The sequence below is a fragment of the Bufo bufo genome, chromosome 5 (assembly GCF_905171765.1).
Source record: "Bufo bufo chromosome 5, aBufBuf1.1, whole genome shotgun sequence".
Classification (NCBI taxonomy): domain Eukaryota; kingdom Metazoa; phylum Chordata; class Amphibia; order Anura; family Bufonidae; genus Bufo; species Bufo bufo.
Window position 1 is genome coordinate 227933882 of NC_053393.1, and position 25088 is coordinate 227958969.

A 25088-nucleotide genomic window follows, 5' to 3' on the forward strand; every position below is an offset into this window, starting at 1 on the left:
ATAAGTGCAGGGATGACAGACAGACAAACAGGACGTGAACGGACCGAGTCAATACCAGGAAAGCTACAAAGTACAAAGGATTAAGCAAAGAATGGTCAGGAGAAGCCGGGGTCAAATACCAGGAGAGCAGAGAAGTACAAGAGGAGTCCTAAGAGAGTAGTCAGGTGGGAGCCGAGGTCACAATACCAGGACGGATGCGCAGTACAGGAGGATCAGGCAAAAGGATGGTCAAGGAACAGGATCAGGTAAGTATTCAGCAGTCAACAAATAGCCAGGAACCTAGAAATTAACAGGCAACCTGTAGCCAGCAGGCTGCCTGTATTTATAGTGGCGAGTGAGGGTCATGTGACGTGGCCAGCGTCACATGACCGACAGACCAACCAGTCGAGCACCGAGTGATCAGCTCGGCGCTCAAGGCAGACTTAGGAGCAGGGAGCCACCCAGCCAGTAAAGCCGCCCTGGGAATGAGGTCGAACACAGATCCTCATTCCCAAAGCTAAGCAACAGGTCTGCGGGCGATGGGGGACCGAGTGCACCTTCGGAACCCCGTGACAGTATTACTATGAAAATAATTTGTGTAACATATTTCACGATATTGTAATTGTTTGGTATAAATAAGGTGAGTTGAAGGGAATTGCTCCTAGAGATTTTTGGAAATTCAACATGAATTCATCATTGCTGTCTGTCCATAACTTAAAGGGGTTATTAATTATTTAATGAGCTCAGGGTCACTCCTGGGCTTAGACTTAAAGGCGTTTTGTTACTTCAACAAATAGCATTTATCATGTAGAGAAAGTTAATACAAGGCACTTACTAATGTATTGTTATTGTCCATATTGCCTCCTTTGCTGGCTTCCTTCATTTTTCCATCACATTGTACACTGCTCATTTCCATGGTTACGACCACCCTGCAATCCATTAGTGGCTGTGGTTGCATACTATTAAAAAAAGCACCGGCCTATGAAGGGTCCATGGTCAATGTCGCACTGTCTATGGTGTGCAAGCACGACCCACAACTGATGGATTGCAAGGTGGTCGTAACCATGGAAACAAGCAGTGTATAATGTGATGGAAAAATGAATCCAGCCAGCAAAGGAGGCAATATGGACAATAACAATACATTAGTAAGTGCCTTGTATTAACTTTCTCTACATGATAAAGGGGCTTTGCCACTTCAATGAGTGACCCTGAGCTCATTGAAGAATTGTGCTAATTGTATTAGCGCTAACATGTGTGATATTATATAAAACTTACAATTTTTTTAATTTTTATATCTTTCTTTAGAAGTACCAATGACATTGACAGGATAACCACAATCCTACATGGAAAAGTAGGCTTCCTGTCTCCCAGAAGTGGGGGTAAATGTTCATTCTTCATGGCAACAGTATTTTCTAAGTAACATTTAACCCTTTTTCCTATTGTGTATCTATGATATAATAGTTAAAAGAGGATCTGTCATGGAAAATGCAATCTGAAAGCACCATGTTATAGAGCAGGAGAAGCTGGGCAGATTGATATATAATTTTGTTGGAAAGGGTTCAGTAAAACCTGTAATTTACACATTTATATCTGCAGCCCTGTGAAGTGCTATCGGTACAGGATGGTGGGGCAGTTGTCTCTTATGCACACTTATACAGACAGTGCTATTAACGGGGAGCGGAATTGGCAATGTACCTTACCTGGAATTTTCTGGTGGGTCGACAGCCTTCTGACTGTGCAGGAGGCTTGATTCCCAGGCTTTCACAGCTCCTCCCACACAGCCAGCAGCGCGATGGAGACCAGCGGAACTGTAAAGCCAGGAACGGATGGCTTCCTGCTTCACCATGGAAATGAACCGCCCCACTGGTCCGCTACGCCCCTGAATTGTGCTACAAAGCACACTGCTGTCTATGAGAAGAATTCCTCTAACTAAAAACCATAATTAGTAGTAATGTACAATGCACTGGTATCTACAGATAAATCTCTGTATACCAGGACATTGGGATAACAATACAAGTCTAATTTAATTAATCACAAAAATGTAATTGAGCAAAATAAATTACAATACACATTTTGGCTATCCTTAAAACAAAAAAAACTCTCTCTCTCTCTCTCTCTCTCTATCTCTATGTATATCTCTCTCTATCTATATATATCTCTCTCTATCTCTATATATATCTCTCTCTATCTCTCTATCTCTCTCTCTCTCTCTATCTCTCTATCTCTCTATCTCTCTATCTCTCTCTATCTCTCTCTATCTCTCTCTCTCTATCTCTATCTATCTCTCTCTATCTATATCTATATTTCCCCATGCCAGAGAGGTGCTGGGAGCCCTTCTGGGTTTCCTAGCTTTCTATTTTTACTTTTTTCTTCTCACCCTGCTACGGCGGGGTGTCACTCGTTAGACCAGAGGTCGGTTCCGGGGTCCGGCTCTTTCTCCTCCAGGCACGGTCTATGCCCGGGTCACCCTCACTTATGGTGATCCCGGCGAAGTTCCCTCTGCGGCGGCCCAGGCGGGCTTAAAGCAGTGAGGTAGGGCGGCTGGAGCGACGCAGTGACGCGCTTCCCTCCAGTTGCCGGGTGATGACGTCAGACGCCGGGAGGCGTGGCCAGCCTCGTGACGTCACAGAGGCCGCGGCCGGCGCCAAATTCAAAAAGGAAAGTCGATTCTGCCGATCTGAGGTCTCCACGGTCACCCTACCTGCTGACAGCAACGCAGGTGGACGGGAGCTGCGAAGATGAGCGCCCCTACCACCACTGGCTCGGTTCCTGAGCCCCCTACCACTCTGGGCGGTGTGAGTAGCCTGCTGGCACCCTTTCATATTGTTTATTTTTCCCTGCAGTGGTTGACCCTTTCCTCCCTTGGTGTTGCAGGGAGAAAAGGAGTCTTCCTCCTCCGTTAAATCCAGACCCAGGAAGTGCGGCGTCTGTTCTAAGCGCCTTGCTTCCTCAGGGTCCAAGTTACTATGTAAGGACTGCACCTCTACCGTGGTGAAGGCAGAGTCCTCTAGCTTCATGGAGGAGATCAAGACTCTGGTCAGAACGGAGGTCCAATCAGTGTTGGCCGCTAGGGACCCCCCTGCCTCCCCTATACCCCAGCCCGGTCAGGGCCGCAGACCACCCTCTTCCAGAGGCCTGGACTCCTCCGGGAGTGATCTGGACTCGGCCGACTGTCTTGTCAGATGCGGGGACTTCGGCTAGATCTCAGGAATTGGAAGAAAGTAGTGAGTACAGGAGATTCCTCTTTAACCCAGAGGTTATAGAAGAATTGATCCGAACCATTAGGGCTACTATTAAGATGGAGGTCCCTAAGAGATCCAAGTCAGTCCAGGAGGAGATTTTCGGGGATTTAGGGGAGAGGCACAAATCGGTGGTCCCGAACAATATCCAGAAGATGATACGGGCAGAATGGGAGAAGCCAGAGAAGGGTTCTTTATCCCCGGGGCCTCAAAAGGCGATACCCCTTCAACGAAGCGGACTGTGCCGACTGGGAGGCCATTCCAGGGTGGATGCTCCCGTCGCTAAGGTAGCGAAACGAACGGTCCTTCCGTTTGAGGACGCAGCGCAGCCTCAAGGACCCTCTAGATAGGAAAGCCGAGAGTCTGCTCAAGAGAACCTGGGAAGCTACAGCAGCTCTTCTAAAACCGGGGGTAGCAGCGACATGTGTGGCTCGTACACTCGCAGTGTGGCTTGAACAACTAGAGCACCATATAGCGAATAGGGCCCCTCGGGAGGAGATCCTGGATAGTATTCCTCTTCTGAAGAAGGCTACTTTCTTCCTTGCCGATGCCGCTGCAGAATCGGTTAGGCTTTCTGCCCGCACGGCGGTTCTGTCCAATACCACCAGATGGGTACTATGGCTTAAAGCCTGGTCGGACGATACCGTATCGAAAAACAGGCTGATATCTCTACCCTTTCACGGTCAGTACGTGTTCAGTACGTGGGAACAAACCATCACGGATCCGTATATATTAGGCATCGTAGAACATGGCTACACTATAGAACTGGATTCCCTTCCTCCACAGAGGTTCGTCTTGACCAAGCTCACCAGGGGCCTCGAGTCTCCCTTATCCGAGGGCGTAAGAAACTTATTACGCCTGGGGGCAGTAGAAAAGGTACCTGCCAGAGATTTGGGGAGGGGTCACTATTCCCCCATATTCCTGGTCCGGAAATCGAATGGCAATTTTCGGACCATCATAAATTTAAAACCCCTGAACAAACACATCACCTACCACAAGTTCAGGATGGAGACAGTCAAGTCAGCGGTGAAGCTCATCAAAAGAGGGTCTATGATGGCTACAATAGACCTCTCCGACGCATACTTCCATATCCCAATACAGGTCCGTTCCAGAAGATATCTGAGGTTCGCGGTGGAGCAAGGTGGGACAGTTTGCCACTATCAGTTCAAGTGCCTCCCGTTCAGCATATCATCAGCACCCCGCATATTCACCAAGGTGATGGCGGAGGTCGTAGCCTCCCTAAGCAAGGAGGGGATAATAATCGTCCCTTACCTAGACGACCTGCTAATAGTAGCAGAAACCTCAGATCTCCTTCACAGACACAAGTGGTTCTCTCGCGCCTCCAGAACTTAAGCTGGTTGATCAACAGGGAGAAGTCCGACATGTTCCCAGACCATCGGAAGGTATTCCTGGGTATTCTCTTGGATTCAGTTCTTCAAAAATCTTTTCTCCCTCCGCTAAAGGTACAGAAGCTGAGGTCAAGGGTCCTCCACTTCACCAAGCAGTCCCGTTGCTCAATAAGGCAGGGCATGGAAAATGCTGGCCATCTCACCTCCTGCATCCCCGCGGTAGCCTGGGCCCAGTTCCATACGAGACCTTTACAGAAGCTGGTTCTAAAACAATGGAACGGGTATCGATCATCCCTGGACCAGGGGTTGTCAGTGTCCCGGGAGGTAAAGGCTTCACTGGGCTGGTGGCTCAAGACCAAGAACCTGGAATCGGGGGTTCCATGGAGGCAGGAAAGTGTGTTTTCCCTCACGACGGACGCCAGCTCTTGGGGCTGGGGGGCCCTCACGGCTTCGGAGACTTTTCAAGGGATTTGGTCCGAGGACCAGAGAAGGATGTCCTCCAACTACAGAGAACTCCGTGCGGTGTGGGAAGGTCTCAGGTCCATCCAAATACAGGCCAAAAATCGCCACGTCCTGGTCCATTCGGACAATTCCACTGCGGTGGCATTTATCCAGCACCAAGGAGGAACAAGACACGGTCATCTCCAGAGGCTCTCAGACCGAATCTTCCTTTGGGCAGAAAGGAATCTACAATCCCTTGCGGCAGTACATCTAAAGGGATCCCTGAATCTCCAGGCAGATTACCTCAGTCGGCAAAGTCTGGATCCAGGCGAGTGGTCTTTGTCCCAGACCGCTTTCCAACAGATTCGGGACCGTTGGGGGAATCCCATCCTAGACCTGTTCGCATCAGCAAAGAATCGCAAGGTTCAGAATTTCTTCTCCCTCAATCGAAGAGACCCATGTGTGGCAATAGACGCTTTTACCCAGAGCTGGACGACTGGCCTAGTCTACGCCTTTCCCCCGATACCAGTAATCCCAAGAGTGCTCCAAAAGTTTCAGTCCGAAAGGTGCAGACTGATTCTGGTGGTCCCATTCTGGCCCAGGAGAAGCTGGTTCGGGCTCCTCAGGTCCCTCAGGCCCGGAAGATCCCATTAGTTTCCGGCGGAGGAGGGTCTTCTAACCCAGGGTCCCATACCGCACCCCAATACCAACCTCCTCAAGCTGTCAGCTTGGATTCTGAGCAATCCCTCTTGCTAGGGCTCTCTGAAAGAGTAGTCAAGACCCTCTTACTCAGTAGGAAGTCCAACACCTCCAAAGCGTACCTCAAGGTTTGGAGGAAGTTCGCCTCCTGGGGCGGAGTCAGGTTCTACCAGTCCACCCCTAATATCCCGCTTATCCTCGAATTCCTCCAGGATGGGGCTGGATTTGGGTCTTGCTCCTAACACATTGCGAGTTCAGGTGTCTGCCTTGGGGGCCCTCTATAATACCAGCCTTTACGAGGTCCCTGGGTAGCAAGATTCCTGAAAGCGGCAGATCGACCTAAAACCCAGAGTCAGGAATATGGTTGCACCATGGAACCTCAACACCGTCCTTTTAGGGCTGTCAGATGTTCCCGTTTGAGCCTCTGCTCTCCCCTATCTATTAAGTGGCTCACTTTGAAAACCATCTTCCTAGTGGCCATATCCTCCGCAAGGAGGGTTGCGAGCTCCAGGCCCTGTCCATACAGGAACCCTTCCTCAAGGTGCTAGACGACAAGCTCATTTTCAAATTAGACCCCTGTTTTCTCCCCCAAGGTGGTCTCCTCCTTTCATAGGTCGCAAGACATAGTTATCCCGTCTTTTTTTCCTAACCCTAAAGACGAGCAGGAATCTAGATTCCACAATTTAGATGTTAGGCGTTCAGTTCTTCATTATTACACACACAGAGGAGTGGCGTATCGACAAGATTTATTTATCCAGTTTTCAGGTCCAAATAAGGCTAGGAAGGCAGCGAAGAGCTCTATATCCCGCTGGATTAGATGCACCATTTCTGAGGCCTATAAAGCCTCCGGTAGAGAGGCTCCTCCATCCCTTAGAGCCCACTCAGTTAGATCGGTCTCCACTTCTTGGGCTGAAAGAGCCTCTGCTTCATTAGAACAGATCTGCAGGGCAGCCCACCTGGAAGAGGGCCCACACCTTCACCAAGCATTATAGGGTGGATGTGTTTGCTGACGAGGACTTGGCCTTTGGACGTAAAGTCCTAAGTGCTGTAGTCCCCCCCTAAGTTACTTTGTTAGTTCTCAGTTTGTGCTGTCATGGAGACGACTGGGAGAAATGAGTATTACACTCACCGGTAATGCGGTTTCCTGGAAGTCTCCCATGACAGCACAACTTTGTCCCGCCCTTGTTTTTTCTTTGTCAATAGACTATTTGGCTAGTTTTACGTTCTACCCTTGTCCTAGTCCTGTTATAATACACTGGCGATGAGGGGTGGGGGTGGGGTTTTTAACCTCTCTGTGTGCTTTTTCCTGTCCTATCAGAGGAAGGCAATCTCAGTTTGTGCTGTCATGGAGACTTCCAGGAAACCGGATTACCGGTGAGTGTAATACTTTATATATATATATATATATATATATATATATATATATATATATATATATATATATATATAATATATATATATATATTAACATACACATACATAGCCACACTAGTGGAGTACATTTTAGTTACAAACATTCCGTGAGCTGGTCACAGTGTGCTCTGTAGCACTCCTGGTAAGGCAGCAGTCTACACAAAACTCAGGCGTTCAAATCCGGGTGGTAGCAGCAAAAAACTGATTTATTTGGTAATCACACAAATGCTCTGGAGCAAAATAAATTAAAACATTTTTACCTCTCTACTCCCGTCAGAGTAGAGAGGTAAAATGTGTTTATTAAATATTTTGCTCCATTATATTTTTGATTATTAAATAAATTAGACTTTTGCTGTTATCCCAGTGTCTGATATACAGAAATGTAGATACCAGTGCATTGTACAGGAATACTAGTACAATGCACTGTACAATACCAGTGACAATTTGGATGATGATGAAAAGTTTTTAAACACACAGGAGTGTTCCCAATCATTATTATAATGCTCAAGGTCCTAGTTATATAAGGAATGACTTTCATTTTAACCTCTTTCCAACCTCAGCTATACATGTACAGTCTATGGGAACAGTGATCAAATGATCATGTTAAAGTCCCCTAGGGTGACTTTAAAATAAGTGAAAGAGATGAAATAGGTTTTTAAAAATGAAACATTGAGAAAAATTCTAATCAACCCCATTTCCCCATATTAATAACAAAAATAAACAATAAAAAATTATAGATCATTTTCATTGTTACCCACAAAATGCCCATACTATTAAAATATAAATGTATTTATTCCGTATGGTGAACTCCATAATGGGGAAGGGGGGGGGGGGAATTAAACCTGCGGATTCGTCTTTTTTTTATTGCTTCATCTGCCCAAAAAAAAAATTAAAAATATGATCGAAAAAGGCATATTTCAAATGTTATCAATAAAAACTACAGATTGCCCTGGGAAAAACCCCACCTACTTGGTTTGGCCACACCTTCTGTCAGTTTGGCTTCACCTACAACATGGGGCCACTTCTATGTTTTATTCTAAGGCCACTTTGAGCTCCCAATTCACCCCTGGCTATCAATCACAGATAACTCCTTCTCCATTCTGTATGGATGCTTTTCATAGGAGGTAGAAAAAGCTAAGGTATAAATTACAGGTTTTACAGACTTTTTTTCCCCCACAAAAATATATATCAATCTGCTCAGCTCCTTCTCTGTAACATGGTGTTTCAGATTGCCTTGCAATTTTTTGGTGACCGGTTCCTCTTTAAGGTTGACCTAGCAGTCACTTTAATCTTCATACTATATTCTCTGTACTGGTAGACATTCTGATCATATCTTTTTCACTTTAAAAAGAGAGGCAATTTACTGTACATATTTCTGTACATATTAGTGCATATCTATGAAAGCCCCACAACATTGGTTGGTCCTCTCGGACACAATAGATATGATATAAGGTAATTGAAAAGGTCTAAAAAGAAATCTAGATGCAGTACTAGAGGGCAGGAAAATGATCCTTCGTAATCGGACAGCTTAGAGGTCAAATTGCTGCACTTTTCAATTAAAAAAAGATAACGTAATAACTTTATCCAAAGAGAATTTAGTAACATAGTATATAAGGCCGAAAAAAGACATTTGTCCATCCAGTTCGGTCTGTTATCCTGCAAGTTGATCCAGAGGAAGGCAAAAAAAAAAACGCCGTATGGTAGAAGCCAATTTTCCTCACTTAAGGGGAAAAATATTCCTTCCCGACTCCAATCAGGCAATCCGAATAACTCCCTGGATCAACGACCCCTCTCTAGTAGCTATAGCCTGTAATATCATTATACTCTAGAAATACATCCAGGCCCCTCTTGAACTCTTTTAGTGAACTCACCATCACCACCTCCTCAGGCAGAGAGTTCCATAGTCTCACTGCTCTTACCGTAAATAATCCTTTTCTATGTTTGTGTACAAACCTTCTTTCCTCCAGACGTAGAGGGTGTCCCCTTGTCACAGTCTTGGGATAAATAGATGATGGAGAGATCTCTGTACTGACCCCTGATATATTTATACATGGTTATTTGATCTCCCCTCTGTCGTGTTTTTTTCTAAGTGAATAACCCTAATTTTGATAATCTTTCAGGGTACTGTAGCCCCCCCCATTCCAGTTATTACTTTAGTTGCCCTCCTACAGCTCTGCTATGTCTGCCTTATTCACAGGAGCCCAGAACTGTACACACTACTCCATGTGTGGTCTGACTAGTGATTTGTAAAGTGGTAGAACTATGTTCTCCTCACGGGCATCTATGCCCCTTTTGATGCAACCTATTATCTAATTGGCCTTGGCAGCAGCTGCCTGACACTGGTTTTTACAGCTTAGTTTGCTGTTCACTAAAATTCCTAGGTCCTTTTCCATGTCAGTGTTACCCAGTGTTTTTTACCATTTAGTATGTACGGGTGATTTGCATTATTCCTTCCTATGTGTATAACCTTACATTTGTTAGTGTTAAACCTCATCTGCCACTTCTCTGCCCAAGCCTGCAATCTATCCAGATCCATCTGTAACTGTAAACTGTCCTCTTCAGTGTGAATTACTTTACACAGTTTAGTGTCACCTGCAAAAAATTATATTTTACTGTGCAAGCCTTCTACAAGATCATTAATAAATATATTGAAGAGAATATGGCCCCTGAGGTACCCCACTAGTGACAGTGACCCAATCTGAGTGTGTACCGTTAATAACCACCCTGTGTTTTCTATCACTCAGCCAGTTACTTACCCACATACAGACGTTTTCTCCCAGTCCGAGCATTCTCATTTTATATACTAACCTTTTATGTGGTACAGTGTTGAATGCTTTTTAGAAGTCCAGATATAAGACATCCATTGATTAGCCGCTGTTAAGTCTAGAACTTACCTCCTCATAGAAACTGATTAAATTAGTTTGGCATGAAGCCATGCTGATATGGCGTTATTTGCTTATTTTCATTGAGGCGCTTCAAGATAGCATCTCGTAGAAAACCTTCAAACAATTTACCCACAACAGATGTTAAACTTACTGGCCTATAGTTTCCAGGCTCTGGTTTTTGGACCCCTTTGTGAATATTGGCACCACATTTGCCATGCGCCAATCCTGTGGGACATTCCCTGTCAGTATAGAGTCCTTAAATATCAGAAATAATGGTCTGGCTATGACATTACTTAATTCTTAGGATACGGGGGTGTATGCCATCTGGTCCTGGCGAGTTGTCTATTTTAATCTTTTTATGACTCCGCTTTACTTCTTCCTGGGTCAGACAGGGAATTTACTTTTACATTCTGCATTTCATCTGACAGTTTATTTTTCTCAGTGAATACAGTGGAGAAAAAAATATTTTTAATAGCTTTGCTTTCTCCTCATCTCTGCAACTCCCCCCTCATTACTCTGTAAAGGGCCGACACTTTCAGATTTATACTTTTTACCATTTATATAATTGAAGAAAATTTTAGGGTTAGTTTTTTGCTCTCTTCGGCAATTAATCCTCTCTGTCTCTAGTTTGGCTGCTTTTTTTTTAAAGTTTTTTTTTATACATATTCTATTTTTTTTCCTTTATAGTTTTTCAGTGCTTCCTTGCTATCCTCCCGTTTTTAGTGATTTTTTAAATGCTTTCTTTTTGTCATTTATTGCATTCTTTGCAGTTCTATTTATCCACATTGGTTTCTTCTTGTTCCTTAACCTTTTATTCCAATAAGGTATCTACCTCTCACAATTAGATTTTAGGATGCTTATAAAAATATCCCATTTTGTGGCTGTATTTTTATTTTTGAGGACTCTGCCTATGGCCTCTCTTAGTTGGCTAAATTTAGCTTTTTTAAAGTTTTGCTATTTTGTTCCTCCCTGAAGAACACTCTTTTGAATGATAATTGGAAGGTTATTACTTAATGGTCACTATTTCCCAGGTGTCCCCCAACCTGCACATCTGTTGTTCTGTCAGGTCCATTGGTAATACTCCTACAACCTTCTAGACATCTTCTCCCCCAACACAGCTGCCTCTTCCCACGATAGAGCCTGTAGCCAAGAGAGAAGTCCGGCCCAGTTCTCCAGGAACCCCAAACCCCTCCTTCTTACACCAGTTCTTGAGCCACTTGTTAACCTCCCTAATGTCCCACTGCCTTTCTTGTGTGGCTCGTGGTACCGGAAGTATTTTGGAAAATACTACCTTTTTGAGGTCCTTGCCCTAAGCATTTGACCTAAATCCCTAAAATCATTTTTAATGACTCTCCACCTGCCTCTAACTTTGTCATTGGTTCGATATGGACCATGATCTCTGGATCTTCTCAAGCCCCTCCCAGTAATCTGTCAACCTGATCCACGATGTGTCTAATCCATAGCGCCAGGAAGACAACACACCGTTCGACGATCCCGGTCTTTCTGACAGATTGCCCTATCTTTACCCTTAATAATTGAGTCTCCCACTACCAGCACTTAGCACTTTTTTTGTTTCCGTTCTGTTTTTCCCTATGGCATATACAGTATAGGGTCCGATCGCACATCCGTGGTGTATTGCAGATCCAGCCAGCACCCTCCATAGAACTGCCTATTCTTGCCCGCAATTGCGGACAATAATAGGACATGTTTTATTTTTTTTGCGGATCCGCATCCCATTCTGCCTCATTTGAGAATGAATGGGTCTGCACCCGTTCCCGATATTGCGGAACGGATGCGGATCCATTTGCGGACGTGTGAATGGACCCATACAATACATAGAAAAAATTGGGCTGGGCATAAAATTTTCAATAGATGGTTCCGCAAAAACTGAATGGATACTGAAGACATACGGAGTATATTCCGTATGTGTTCTGTTTTTTTTGCGGACCCATTGACTTGAATGTAGCCACGGAACGTGATTTGCGGGCAATAATAGGACATGTTCTATCTTTCAACGGAAATACGGAAACGAAATGCATACGGACTACATTCCGTTTTTTTTGAGGAACCATTGAAATGAATGGTTCTGTATACGGAATGCAAGAAACTGCCAGTAAGCGGGAGAAAAAAAAAACTGTCATGTGCAGGAGGCCTTAGCCACAATATAAGAGAAGATTTGGTGCAATTAGAGACATTTTTACTCTTAAGGTTACTCAATATATTGTAGATGGCACTTACTTCAATTGTTATAAAAATTATCCTTAAAAGGTAAATGAAATTTTTTTTTTGTGTTAGGAATGCCAATGAATATTGAGTACTATATTTCACCATATCAGATTCTGGAAGAAAAACTAAAACCAGGTAAAGGATATGTTTTTAAACATTTTAAAAGCCAATTGGCCAATAGACATGAGACCAGAACCTGACCGCAAGATGGAAGACTAATCTGAGATCTGACAATACTTTGTGCACGACCGAATAGGTCTGTAATCCTAAAGCGGTCCGCAATGCACGGGCACAGACCGTGGGCCAGCTGCATGCGGATCACTACCCCATTCACTTGAATGGGGTCTGCGATCCGTCCGTTCCGCAGAAAGATAGAACTTGTCCTATCTTTTTGCGGAACGGAAGCACGGAAAGGAACCCCACAAAAGCACTCCTTAGTGCTTCCCTTCCATTCCGCACCGCATCTCCGGATTTGCAAACCCATTCAAGTGAATGGGTCCGCATCCGTGATGAGGAATGCATACTGCCGGTGTCCTGTGTATTGCGGAACAGCCGTATGCGGGCCGCTATACGGCCACTGGGAACACGCGTTCATGTGCAAGAGGCCTAAGGGTGAGGCTACGCTGCAACTTTTTGTAGCACTATATACCCAACAAACAAGAACACACACACATGTATATTAATAATAGATTTTATTGAATATCATCATAAAAGACAACAAAATAGACAATAGTTAATATAATATAAATAGCAGTAATGCAGTAGCGCTGCGAATCAGCGGCACACCAAGGATACACCGGATAAATGTATACACACCTCCTAATGGCTTGACAATACAATTAATACGGCGAAAAAAATCTCCTCAGCAGGCCAAAGGAGAGCGTGTATTGTAATAGTAATACAGGTGATATCTAACATAGCGAGTTACAACAGTTGTTAAGAATAGTATCAGATGTCAATAAACATATAATATAAGACACCTACATGCGTTAATCCATCTGGAGCCCATGTAACAAAAACCCGCATGTAACCCACCAGTTAAGCATATTATGGGGGACAAACCTTAGAGCCTTGGTGAGCACACCCGACGCGCGTTTCGCTCGGCTTCTTCAGGGGGCCCCCTCAAGAAGCCGAGCGAAACGCGCATCGGGGTGTGCTCACCAAGGCTCTAAGGTTTGTCCACCATAATATGCTTAACTGGTGGTTACATGCGGGTTTTTGTTACATGGGCTCCAGATGGATTAACGCATGTAGGTGTCTTATATTATATATTTATTGACATCTGATACTATTCTTAACAACTGTTGTAACTCGCTATGTTAGATATCACCTGTATTACTATTACAATACACGCTCTCCTTTGGCCTGCTGAGGAGATTTTTTTTGCCGTATTAATTGTATTGTCAAGCCATTAGGAGGTGTGTATAAAGGGGGTACATTTATCCGGTGTATTCTTGGTGTGCCGCTGATTCGCAGCGCTACTGCATTACTGCTATTTATATTATATTAACTATTGTCTATTTTGTTGTCTTTTATGATAATCAATTAATATATGTGTGTTCTTGTTTGTTGGGTATATTGAGTATTTGATCACACATAATCCCTCATCTTTTTGATGATTGTTTTGGTTATAACTTTTTGTAGCACGGCTGATTGATTTGAACTCTTTAACTACATCCACAGTCCAATTAAATGCATTAAATCTTGTGGACTGCAGCTGTCATTTAAAAGTTAACCTCAATCAGTCGCACTACGAAAAGTCGCAATGTAGTCCAGGCCTAATGGTCAAAGATTTCCTAGTTTGGGAAATATGGCCAGATGAAACTTCCATGTAAAAAAACACCTTTGTGTAACATGGTCCCTGTAGTCAGGGATGTAATTGCCTACAGGAACCGATAGCCTGTGTCTTCAATATAAATCATGTTGTTTTATGTAGGCATTCTCCTATGCAGAGCTATGTGTCTACAGGGTTACAGGCAACAAATCCAGTATAGTCTGCTTTTGCAATTACTTGCTCCATGTATTGGTTATTTTAATATTTAGTAACATGTAAATTTCTTTAGGCATTCGTGTGGTTGGATCAAATGTATCGGTCACAGTTGCAGGCACAACTAACTGGTACCATCTTCCAGTGGTCCCATTATTCCATGAGATTCCCCAGGAAGGTGGAAGGTACTGTAATAATGAATGTTATAATGAATTGTATCAAAAAGTTGTTAGTGCTAAAAAGTAGTACATAGTTTGCAGCAGTTAAGGGGTTCTCACATCTCTTTATCAGGGGAATGGCTCTAACTTAAGCAGATTTGGAGGGACATTGCTTCATGTTAATGGCTATAATGAAACACTACATTTTCTCATAAATTGCCAGTGTAGAGGTAATATCTGGCGGACCACAGCTTGCATGCCAAATCAGCTGTTTGTTGGGTTCTTGGAAGCTGTATCAGCAGGTCTCATTTTAAAGGTGTTTCTAAATGAAGACTTAAAAAAAAAAAAAAAAAAAAGGGGAGGGGGGTTATAGGTAGTTGAAAGGGGTTGTCCCATTTGGCTGGTTCCCCGGCAAGAGGAGACTAAGCGTTGGCTGGGCTTATGGAAACCGCTTACCTACCATCCGGTTTTCATACTCCCATTGCAGTGATTGGGACTAAATAACATAGCAGAACAAGATGTGCCTAGCACATTTGCCTAGCTCCCATTTTGTACAATAGAAGTTATGGAAACAGCAGAGTGCCAGTCTGCTCAGTTGTTTCCGTAAGCCCGGTCACCTAGAGCTAGCGCTTAGCCCATATCACCATGCAGATGGCAAGATGGGACAAACTGTTTAATGTAAATATTACAATTAAAGGGATTCTGTCACCTCTTTTTACCCTATAGCGATGCGGACATGCACGGCTAGATCGCCGCTAGCATGTCCGCAATATACCTGTCCCATGGCGCTGTGTGGTTTTATTTTGGGGAAATTATTTTTTTTATATAGATGTAAATCAGCCTGGTAAGGAGCCCAAGGGGCTGTACTAACCGTTCTGGAGCCTAGCCATGCCCCCTGTGAAGGAGCCCAGCACCGCCTGTATCCAGGAATCTCCTCCTTGCTCACGAAGTCAGATCGCTGTAATCTCGCGGTGCGCGAGCTCACGCATGCGCAGTTCCTTCCCTGAGGCTGATGCCAGCACAGGGAAGGAACACTATGCATCGCGAGATTACGGTAAGAATGTGGTGTTCTAGTGTTTCATATAACATTAAACATCACATTGTCATTTTATTTTACATAATACAAACGGTGTTAAAAAGCAGCATGGATTATTAACAAGGCGTTCCTTTTATTTTGCACCTTGTTTATACTGAACAATTTTACTTATAGGGATGAAATCTGGCACAGTCTCCACTTGTATCACTTGTATGTCCTGTTGCCAGATCTTTAACACATGAACACTGTTAACATGATGGAATCCCCACAAAAAGTTTAGAAAATGTGATGTGCACCTAGACTAAGCCTTATTTTTTTTTATTATTTTTTTTTTAGCATTCATGAGTTTTCTTTACTCACTGATGAATCCAGTATGGCGCTGCCAGCATGCTTATTTCTTAGATTTGATAATCCAGAGCCTGTTCTGCTCTCATTAATTCAGAAGATCCAGACCATAACTGGTACGAGAAATGCTTCTTTATTCTAGACCTCATTCTATTCTTTAGACCTCATTTGCTTTTGATCTGGCTGACTTGCTTGTAGCTTGCCAATGTAAATGCTACTAGCCAGAAGAATAGTTTGATGTATGTAGGGAGACTAAGACTCTCTTTACACTTTATTAATGTATCTCTCCTAGGTTTCCATTGGGATTACCCAATGGAAACCTCAGGTTCATGAGTTTAACAAATACTGCAGAGTAATGTAACCCATAGGGCACCTATGTAAGGAAAAAGATTAAAAAAAACACATACTTTTATTTAGTGATATATTTTTTTTAACTGCCTCTCTATGAAATAGTGCAATCAGTTGCATTATATATTGCAGTAAAAAACAATACCAATCATCGATATAATGGGGTATTACCCCGGTAAACCTCCCAGTGCACAAACTAAACAAACTGCAGATGCAGAATAAAAAGACCATAAGATGAGAAAAGTGTAGTCAAACTGTTGGTGTTTAAATTGTGTGTTCATCTTCAAACACCACTTAAAGGGGTTGTCTGAGTTTTAGGAAAGCTCCCCTCACTACTTAGTCCCCTGCAACTTCAGTTCCTTTCTCTGGTTTCTGTTTATAGGTTGCAGCAGTTATGTATCCACATACAGCATGCAAACAGAAACCGGAGGTGAGAACTGGACCTACAAGTGGCGAATATGTTCTTTAATTATTTTATCACATTTGGTACTGGAGATATTTTCTAATAACTCGGCCAATGCCTTTAATATAAAACATAAAGCGGTTAGGTTTTCCACAGACATGACTGTTGCGTCTGTTTTACACTGTCCATATTGGTGATCCCTGAAGTTCTGCTCAACCAAACGCCAAGGTTCTATGGTGATCCAAGTTTGGTTTAGTAGAAAGCTGGTTGTAGTAGTAGTTTTGGATGTTTCAATTGTTATACAGTGGGTCTGTCTGAGGAAGCCAGTATATACAGGGAGTGCAGAATTATTAGGCAAATGAGTATTTTGACCACATCATCCTCTTTATGCATGTTGTCTTACTCCAAGCTGTATAGGCTCGAAAGCCTACTACCAATTAAGCATATTAGGTGATGTGCATCTCTGTAATGAGAAGGGGTGTGGTCTAATGACATCAACACCCTATATCAGGTGTGCATAATTATTAGGCAACTTCCTTTCCTTTTGGCAAAATGGGTCAAAAGAAGGACTTGACAGGCTCAGAAAAGTCAAAAATAGTGAGATATCTTGCAGAGGGATGCAGCACTCTTAAAATTGCAAAGCTTCTGAAGCGTGATCATCGAACAATCAAGCGTTTCATTCAAAATAGTCAACAGGGTCGCAAGAAGCGTGTGGAAAAACCAAGGCGCAAAATAACTGCCCATGAACTGAGAAAAGTCAAGCGTGAAGCTGCCAAGATGCCACTTGCCACCAGTTTGGCCATATTTCAGAGCTGCAACATCACTGGAGTGTCCAAAAGCACAAGGTGTGCAATACTCAGAGACATGGCCAAGGTAAGAAAGGCTGAAAGACGACCACCACTGAACAAGACACACAAGCTGAAACGTCAAGACTGGGCCAAGAAATATCTCAAGACTGATTTTTCTAAGGTTTTATGGACTGATGAAATGAGAGTGAGTCTTGATGGGCCAGATGGATGGGCTCGTGGCTGGATTGGTAAAGGGCAGAGAGCTCCAGTCCGACTCAGATGCCAGCAAGGTGGAGGTGGAGTACTGGTTTGGGTATCTGGTATCCTCAAAGATGAGCTTGTGGGGCCTTTTCGGGTTGAGGATGGAGTCAAGCTCAACTCCCAGTCCTACTGCCAGTTTCTGGAAGACACCTTCTTCAAGCAGTGGTACAGGAAGAAGTCTGCATCCTTCAAGAAAAACATGATTTTCATGCAGGACAATGCTCCATCACACGCGTCCAAGTACTCCACAGCGTGGCTGGCAAGAAAGGGTATAAAAGAAGAAAATCTAATGACATGGCCTCCTTGTTCACCTGATCTGAACCCCATTGAGAACCTGTGGTCCATCATCAAATGTGAGATTTACAAGGAGGGAAAACAGTACACCTCTCTGAACAGTGTCTGGGAGGCTGTGGTTGCTGCTGCACGCAATGTTGATGGTGAACAGATCAAAACACTGACAGAATCCATGGATGGCAGGCTTTTGAGTGTCCTTGCAAAGAAAGGTGGCTATATTGGTCACTGATTTGTTTTTGTTTTGTTTTTGAATGTCAGAAATGTATATTTGTAAATGTTGAGATGTTATATTGGTTTCACTGGTAAAAATAAATAATTGAAATGGGTATATATTTGTTTTTTGTTAAGTTGCCTAATAATTATGCACAGTAATAGTCACCTGCACACACACATATCCCCCTAAAATAGCTAAAACTAAAAACAAACTAAAAACTACTTCCGAAAATATTCAGCTTTGATATTAATGAGTTTTTGGGGTTTATTGAGAACATGGTTGTTGTTCAATAATAAAATTAATCCTCAAAAATACAACTTGCCTAATAATTCTGCACTCCCTGTAAATGCATAGTATTTGTTTTCTTGCACTGATGCTGATTTACAACCTGCGTTGTAGCCCAGAGCTGTATTCGCCATTCTGCCGGCTTCAGAGTTCATCAGAATTGTATTTGTGACTGATATTTCTCAAGAAAATAATGAACTTATGTGAAACTTCATTGACAGCAGGAATCATTCTACAGGGTGGGCCATTTATATGGATACACCTTAATAAAATGGGAATGGTTGGTGATATTAACTTCCTGTTTGTGGCACATTAGTATATGTGAAGGGGGAAACTTTTCAAGATAGATGGTGACCATGGTGGCTATTTTGAAGTCGGCCATTTTGAATCCAACTTTATTATTTTCAATAGGAAGAGGGTCATGTGACACATCAAACTTATTGGGAATTTCACAAGAAAAACAAAGGTGTGCTTGGTTTTAACGTGACTTTATTCTTTCATGAGTTATTTACAAGTTTCTCTTTGTTTACAGCCATTGACATGTCGCCGAGGTTAACACGTGAGGAGCGGATAGAAATTGTGTTGATGTCTGGTGAACGCAGTAACCGGGTCATTGCAGCAGATTTCAATGCAAGACACCCTACAAGACCACCCATCTCCCATGCTACAGTTAGCAAACTGCTTGCTAAGTTTTGTGAAACTGGTTCAGTGTTGGATTTGCCAAAATGTGGACGCATGAAATCTGTCTCTAATGAAGAAACATCAGTGGCTGTCCTAGCTTCATTCAGCAAGAGCCCACAGCGTAGCACTCGCCACATGTCACTGGAGAGTGGCATTAGTTGAACATCCCTTTGGCGGATATTAGATACTCACAAATGGCAGCCTTACAAACTCCAGCTACTGCAGCATCTCAACGAGGATAACCCAGATCGGCGCACTGAATTTGCAGAATGGGCAAAACAAAAATTGGAACAGGACCCTCAGTTTACGCAGAAGATTTTGTTCAGTGATGAGGCAAACTTTTATGTGAATGGTGAAGTTAACAAACAAAACCACCGCTATTGGTCTGACACTAACCCACATTGGATAGATCCCTCCAAGACTGTTGGAACAAAAAAATTGATGGTATGGTGTGGTATATGGGGTACAAAGAAAGTGGGGCCATTCTTCATCAATGGGAACCTCAAGGCCACTGGATATGCGAAATTTCTACATGATGATGTGTTTCCCTCTTTATGCACTAAAGCTGGCATGTTCCCTGAGTTTTTCCAGCAAGATGGTGCACCACCACATTATGGGTGTCAGGTCCGAGCATTCCTAGATGAGCAGTTTCCTGGAAAGTGGATTGGTCATCATGGGCCAGTTGAATGGCCCCCAAGGTCTCCCGATCTGACCCCCTTAGACTTTTATCTTTGGGGTCATCTGAAGGCAATTGTCTATGCTGTGAAGATACGAGATGTGCAGCACCTGAAACTACGGATACTGGAAGCCTGTGCTAGTATTTCTTCTGCGGTGTTTCTATCAGTGTGTGAAGAGTGGGAGAAGAGGGTTGCATTGACAATCCAACACAATGGGCAGCACATTGAACATATTTTATAAGTGGTCAGAAACTTGTAAATAACTCATGAAAGAATAAAGTTACGTTAAAACCAAACACACCATTGCTTTCTTGTGAAATTCCCAATAAGTTTGATGTGTCACATGACCCTCTTCCTATTGAAAAAACTAAAGTTGGATTCAAAATGGCAGACTTCAAAATGGCCACCATGGTCCCCACCCATCTTGAAAAGTTTCCCCCCTCACATATTCTAATGTGCCACAAACAGGAAGTTAATATCACCAACCATTCCCATTTTATTAAGGTGTATCCATATAAATGGCCCACCCTGTACAGTATACACCATAATATACAATTAGTAACCTAAATGTGTCTGTACTTTTTTCTTCTATTTTAAAGGCCTTCCTGTTATTTCCACAAAACAAAGCCCATTGCATGAGCTGGTCATAGAAGTGAAGCATAAATGCCTTAAAGATTTTGTTGATCAAGAGGTCCAGTTTGTTGTGGTATGTTTGGTGCACACTTCTCTCATGCGTGCTTTGCTCGAATAATTTTCTACTGGGGAAGTGGGGATGTCCCTGTCCACCTAACTTGTACTTGGCAGTAAAATACAGTATATACTCCATTTTTACATGACAGTTACGAGATTTAGCAGTCTGGGAAAACGGGGGAAAAATTATATAAAAAGGACATCTGCTGGTCTTATCTTGAAAAATGCTTTTGGCTCAGTTTGTAAGTGGGTCAATCCTTTTAGAAAGATAATTTTTGGTCCTGAGTGTTGTGGTAAAGGAAATGGGCATCACTGACTGTGGTTTGCTGGTTTCATGTGAGGCAAAAGGATTCGTGTTCACAATCTTACATAGAAGAAACTGGCTTCAGTGGTTTCAGAATCTCCTGGTTAGGGCGCAGTCTTGGTCAATTTCAACAGGTAAATTTAAAACAAACAACTTTTGCCTGGGTATCTGGTCTCGTCAGAGTGGCAGCAATGAAGATGGTCATATTTGCAGTTATCACCTTGGCTGTCTCGTCACTTGAGGCAGTACTGCACAATATGGACACTTCTCTAACAGGCCACAGTATTCATCTTCCTCACAACACACTTAGTATGGCACACAACTCACTTGCTCTTTGCAGGCGTCACCGTGGCTAGCTGGTCTTTATTAGAGGCCTGGACTCCACTGGCCAAGGCTATGGGAACTAGGAGGTTGCTTTTGGCCCCAATTAACTGGCCTAAACTCCTTTTGCGGTGCTCAACTGCAACTTGCCCTATCTAGACATTGAGGTGATGCACCCTTATGGCTAGGGCTGCTCACCTCTACTAGCTAGATAGCTAGCTACATACAGGGATATGCAGTGTCTCGAAGCTTACACTAGTGGTGTCTACTTTTCAGCCTGAGGTGTGCTTGCATCTAACAATCAGGCTAGCCTGCACCTCTATTATCATCCCACGTACACATACGGTACTCTTATTCTATATTTATTAACCGCATAATTAGATAAAGTGACAAAGAAGGTACTGTGCACTTAAAGGGGTATCTCGTTTCAGCAAATGGCATTTATCATGTAGACAAAGTTAATACAAGGCACTTATTAATGTTTTGTCCATATTACTTCCTTTGGTGTCTTGATTATTTTTTTCCATTGCATTATACACTGCTCGTATCCAGGGGTTATGACCATCCTGCAATCCAGCAGTGGTGGACGTGCTTACACACTATAGGAAAAAGTGTTGGCCCATCTGGTGACTTGGACCATGGGAGCATGCATAGGCACAGTGGTGGCCATAACTCCTGGAAACGAGCAGTGTATATTGCTATAGGAGAATGAATCAAGCCAGCAAAGGAGTCAATATGGACAATCACAATACATTAGTGAGTGCCTTGTATTAACTTTTTCTATATAATTTCATTTGCTGAAGTTAGACAACCCCTTTTAACAGCACATTATAAACAGCAGTAACTCAATAAACCTCAGAATAGCTTCAGCACTGTGTATATTTACATGATGGTGAAAGACTGTTAAAACTGACACTGTCAGTTTTTAATGGCCATTTTTCAACCATCTATTTTCTGTCCATCTGTCCGTTTTCAACAGGCATTTTGCATCTGTTTTTACTGGCTGTTAAATGGCAATTAAAAACTGATGAATTTAATTAGCTGTATTACTTTATTATAAATATATTCCCAAATACCTTTCATTAGTTATAATGGCTTGTTTTTCTGGGGAGCAATCAGGGGAAATAAAATTGCCGCCGTCCTATTAGTTCACACAAAACCTGTCCTAATGACACAGGAGGACAAGTTACTTCACTACAACACTGACCCAAAGAGCTACCTCATCCTCCTCTCTGCTATGCTTGTCAGGGATTATGATCCTGTATACAGTTTAATATGATCTTTAGCTGAATCTGTGTAGGAATGGAGTCCATGAGAAGGCATGAAGTACAGAGGACGGACAGGACAGACTGTGGTAATGTGGGGCTGTAATAATGGAGACTGCATACAAGTGCTGCTGCTCATTAGCCACATCTGCTCATGAACTACATTTCTACAGAGATTCAGCTGAAGATCAGCTGCATTCAGGATCATAACCCCTGACAAGTAGATCAGAGAGGAGGACGAGGCAGCTCTTTACCTCAGTGTTGTGAAGTAACTTGTCCTCCTGTGTGATTAGGACAGGTTCTGTGTGTACTAATAGGACATCGGCCATTTTGTTTCTCCTAATGATTGCTCCCTAGACAAAACGAGCCATTATAACTAATGAAACTTATTTGGGAATATATTTATAATGAAGTAATATTTGAGTATTTTAATTTTCTTAATTACTGGAGAACCCCTTTTAACCACCTCCGGACCGCCTAACGCAGATTCGCGTTCCGGAGGTGGCAGTCCTGCGCAGAGTCACGCATATACGCGTCATCTCGCGCGAGCCGAGACTTCCTGTGAACGCGCGCACACAGGCGCGCGCGCTCACAGGAACGGAAGGTAAGAGAGTTGATCTCCAGCCTGCCAGCGGCGATCGTTCGCTGGCAGGCTGGAGATGTGTTTTTTTTTAACCCCTAACAGGTATATTAGACGCTGTTTTGATAACAGCGTCTAATATACCTGCTACCTGGTCCTCTGGTGGTCCCCTTTGTTAGGATCGACCACCAGAGGACACAGGTAGCTCAGTAAAGTAGCACCAAGCACCACTACACTACACTACACCCCCCCCCCGTCACTTATTAACCCCTTATTAGCCCCTGATCACCCCTGATCACCCCATATAGACTTCCTGATCACCCCCCCTGTCATTGATTACACCCCTGTCATTGATCAACTCCCTGTAAAGCTCCATTCAGATGTCCGCATGATTTTTACGGATCCACTGATAGATGGATCGGATCCGCAAAAACGTATACGGACGTCTGAATGAAGCCTTACAGGGGCGTGATCAATGACTGTGGTTATCACCCCATATAGACTCCCTGATCACCCCCCTGTCATTGATCACCACCCCTGTCATTGATCACTCCCCCTGTCATTGATCACCCTCTGTAAGGCTCCATTCAGACATTTTTTTGGCCCAAGTTAGCGGAATTATTATTATTTTTTTCTTACAAAGTCTCATATTCCACTAACTTGTGTCAAAAAATAAAATCTCACATGAACTCACCATACCCCTCACGGAATCCAAATGCGTAAAATTTTTTAGACATTTATATTCCAGACTTCTTCTCACGCTTTAGGGCCCCTAGAATGCCAGGGCAGTATAAATACCCCACATGTGACCCCATTTCGGAAAGAAGACACCCCCAGGTATTCCGTGAGGGGCATATTGAGTCCATGAAAGATTGAAATTTTTGTCCCAAGTTAGCGGAACGGGAGACTTTGTGAGAAAAAAATAAAAAATATAAATTTCCGCTAACTTGTGCCAAAAAAAAAAAAATTCTATGAACTCGCCATGCCCCTCATTGAATACCTTGGGGTGTCTTCTTTCCAAAATGGGGTCACATGTGGGGTATTTATACTGCCCTGGCATTCTAGGGGCCCCAAAGCGTGAGAAGTCTGGTATCCAAATGTCTAAAAATGCCCTCCTAAAAGGAATTTGGGCACCTTTGCGCATCTAGGCTGCAAAAAAGTGTCACACATCTGGTATCGCCGTACTCAGGAGAAGTTGGGGAATGTGTTTTGGGGTGTCATTTTACATATACCCATGCTGGGTGAGAGAAATATCTTGGTCAAATGCCAACTTTGTATAAAAAAAATGGGAAAAGTTGTCTTTTGCCAAGATATTTCTTTCACCCAGCATGGGTATATGTAAAATGACACCCCAAAACACATTCCCCAACTTCTCCTGAATACGGCGATACCACATGTGTGACACTTTTTTGCAGCCTAGGTGGGCAAAGGGGCCCATATTCCAAAGAGCACCTTTAGGATTTCACAGGTCATTTACCTACTTACCACACATTAGGGCCCCTGGAAAATGCCAGGGCAGTATAACTACCCCACAAGTGACCCCATTTTGGAAAGAAGACACCCCAAGGTATTCCGTGAGGGGCATGGCGAGTTCCTAGAATTTTTATTTTTTGTCACAAGTTAGTGGAAAATGATTATTTTTTTTTTTTTTTTTTTTTTTCATACAAAGTCTCATATTCCACTAACTTGTGACAAAAAATAAAAACTTCCATGAACTCACTATGCCCATCAGCGAATACCTTGGGGTCTCTTCTTCCCAAAATGGGGTCACTTGTGGGGTAGTTATACTGCCCTGGCATTCTAGGGGCCCAAATGTGTGGTAAGGAGTTTGAAATCAAATTCTGTAAAAAATGACCAGTGAAATCCAAAAGGTGCTCTTTGGAATATGGGCCCCTTTGCCCACCTAGGCTGCAAAAAGGTGTCACACATCTGGTATCTCCGTACTCAGGAGAAGTTGGGGAATGTGTTTTGGGGTGTCATTTTACATATACCCATGCTGGGTGAGAGAAATATCTTGGCAAAAGACAACTTTTCCCATTTTTTTATACAAAGTTGGCATTTGACCAAGATATTTATCTCACCCAGCATGGGTATATGTAAAAAGACACCCCAAAACACATTCCTCAACTTCTCCTGAATACGGAGATACCAGATGTATGACACTTTTTTGCAGCCTAGGTGGGCAAAGGGGCCCATATTCCAAAGAGCACCTTTCAGTAA

The 25088-nt window shown here is 43.2% G+C and overlaps 1 protein-coding gene across 1 annotated transcript in view; it reads left to right on the forward strand.

Moving 5' to 3' along the window:
* The window catches only part of LOC121002474 (mediator of RNA polymerase II transcription subunit 1-like), a 170057-nt gene that overhangs the window by 114218 nt on the left and 30751 nt on the right, over nt 1-25088 (forward strand). Inside the window, exons 9-14 of the mRNA XM_040433926.1 lie at nt 1288-1358; nt 12301-12366; nt 14295-14403; nt 15749-15873; nt 16488-16535; nt 20308-20414. Coding sequence (XP_040289860.1) covers nt 1288-1358; nt 12301-12366; nt 14295-14403; nt 15749-15873; nt 16488-16535; nt 20308-20414 — 526 coding nt within the window. The remainder of the gene's footprint in view (nt 1-1287; nt 1359-12300; nt 12367-14294; nt 14404-15748; nt 15874-16487; nt 16536-20307; nt 20415-25088) is intronic.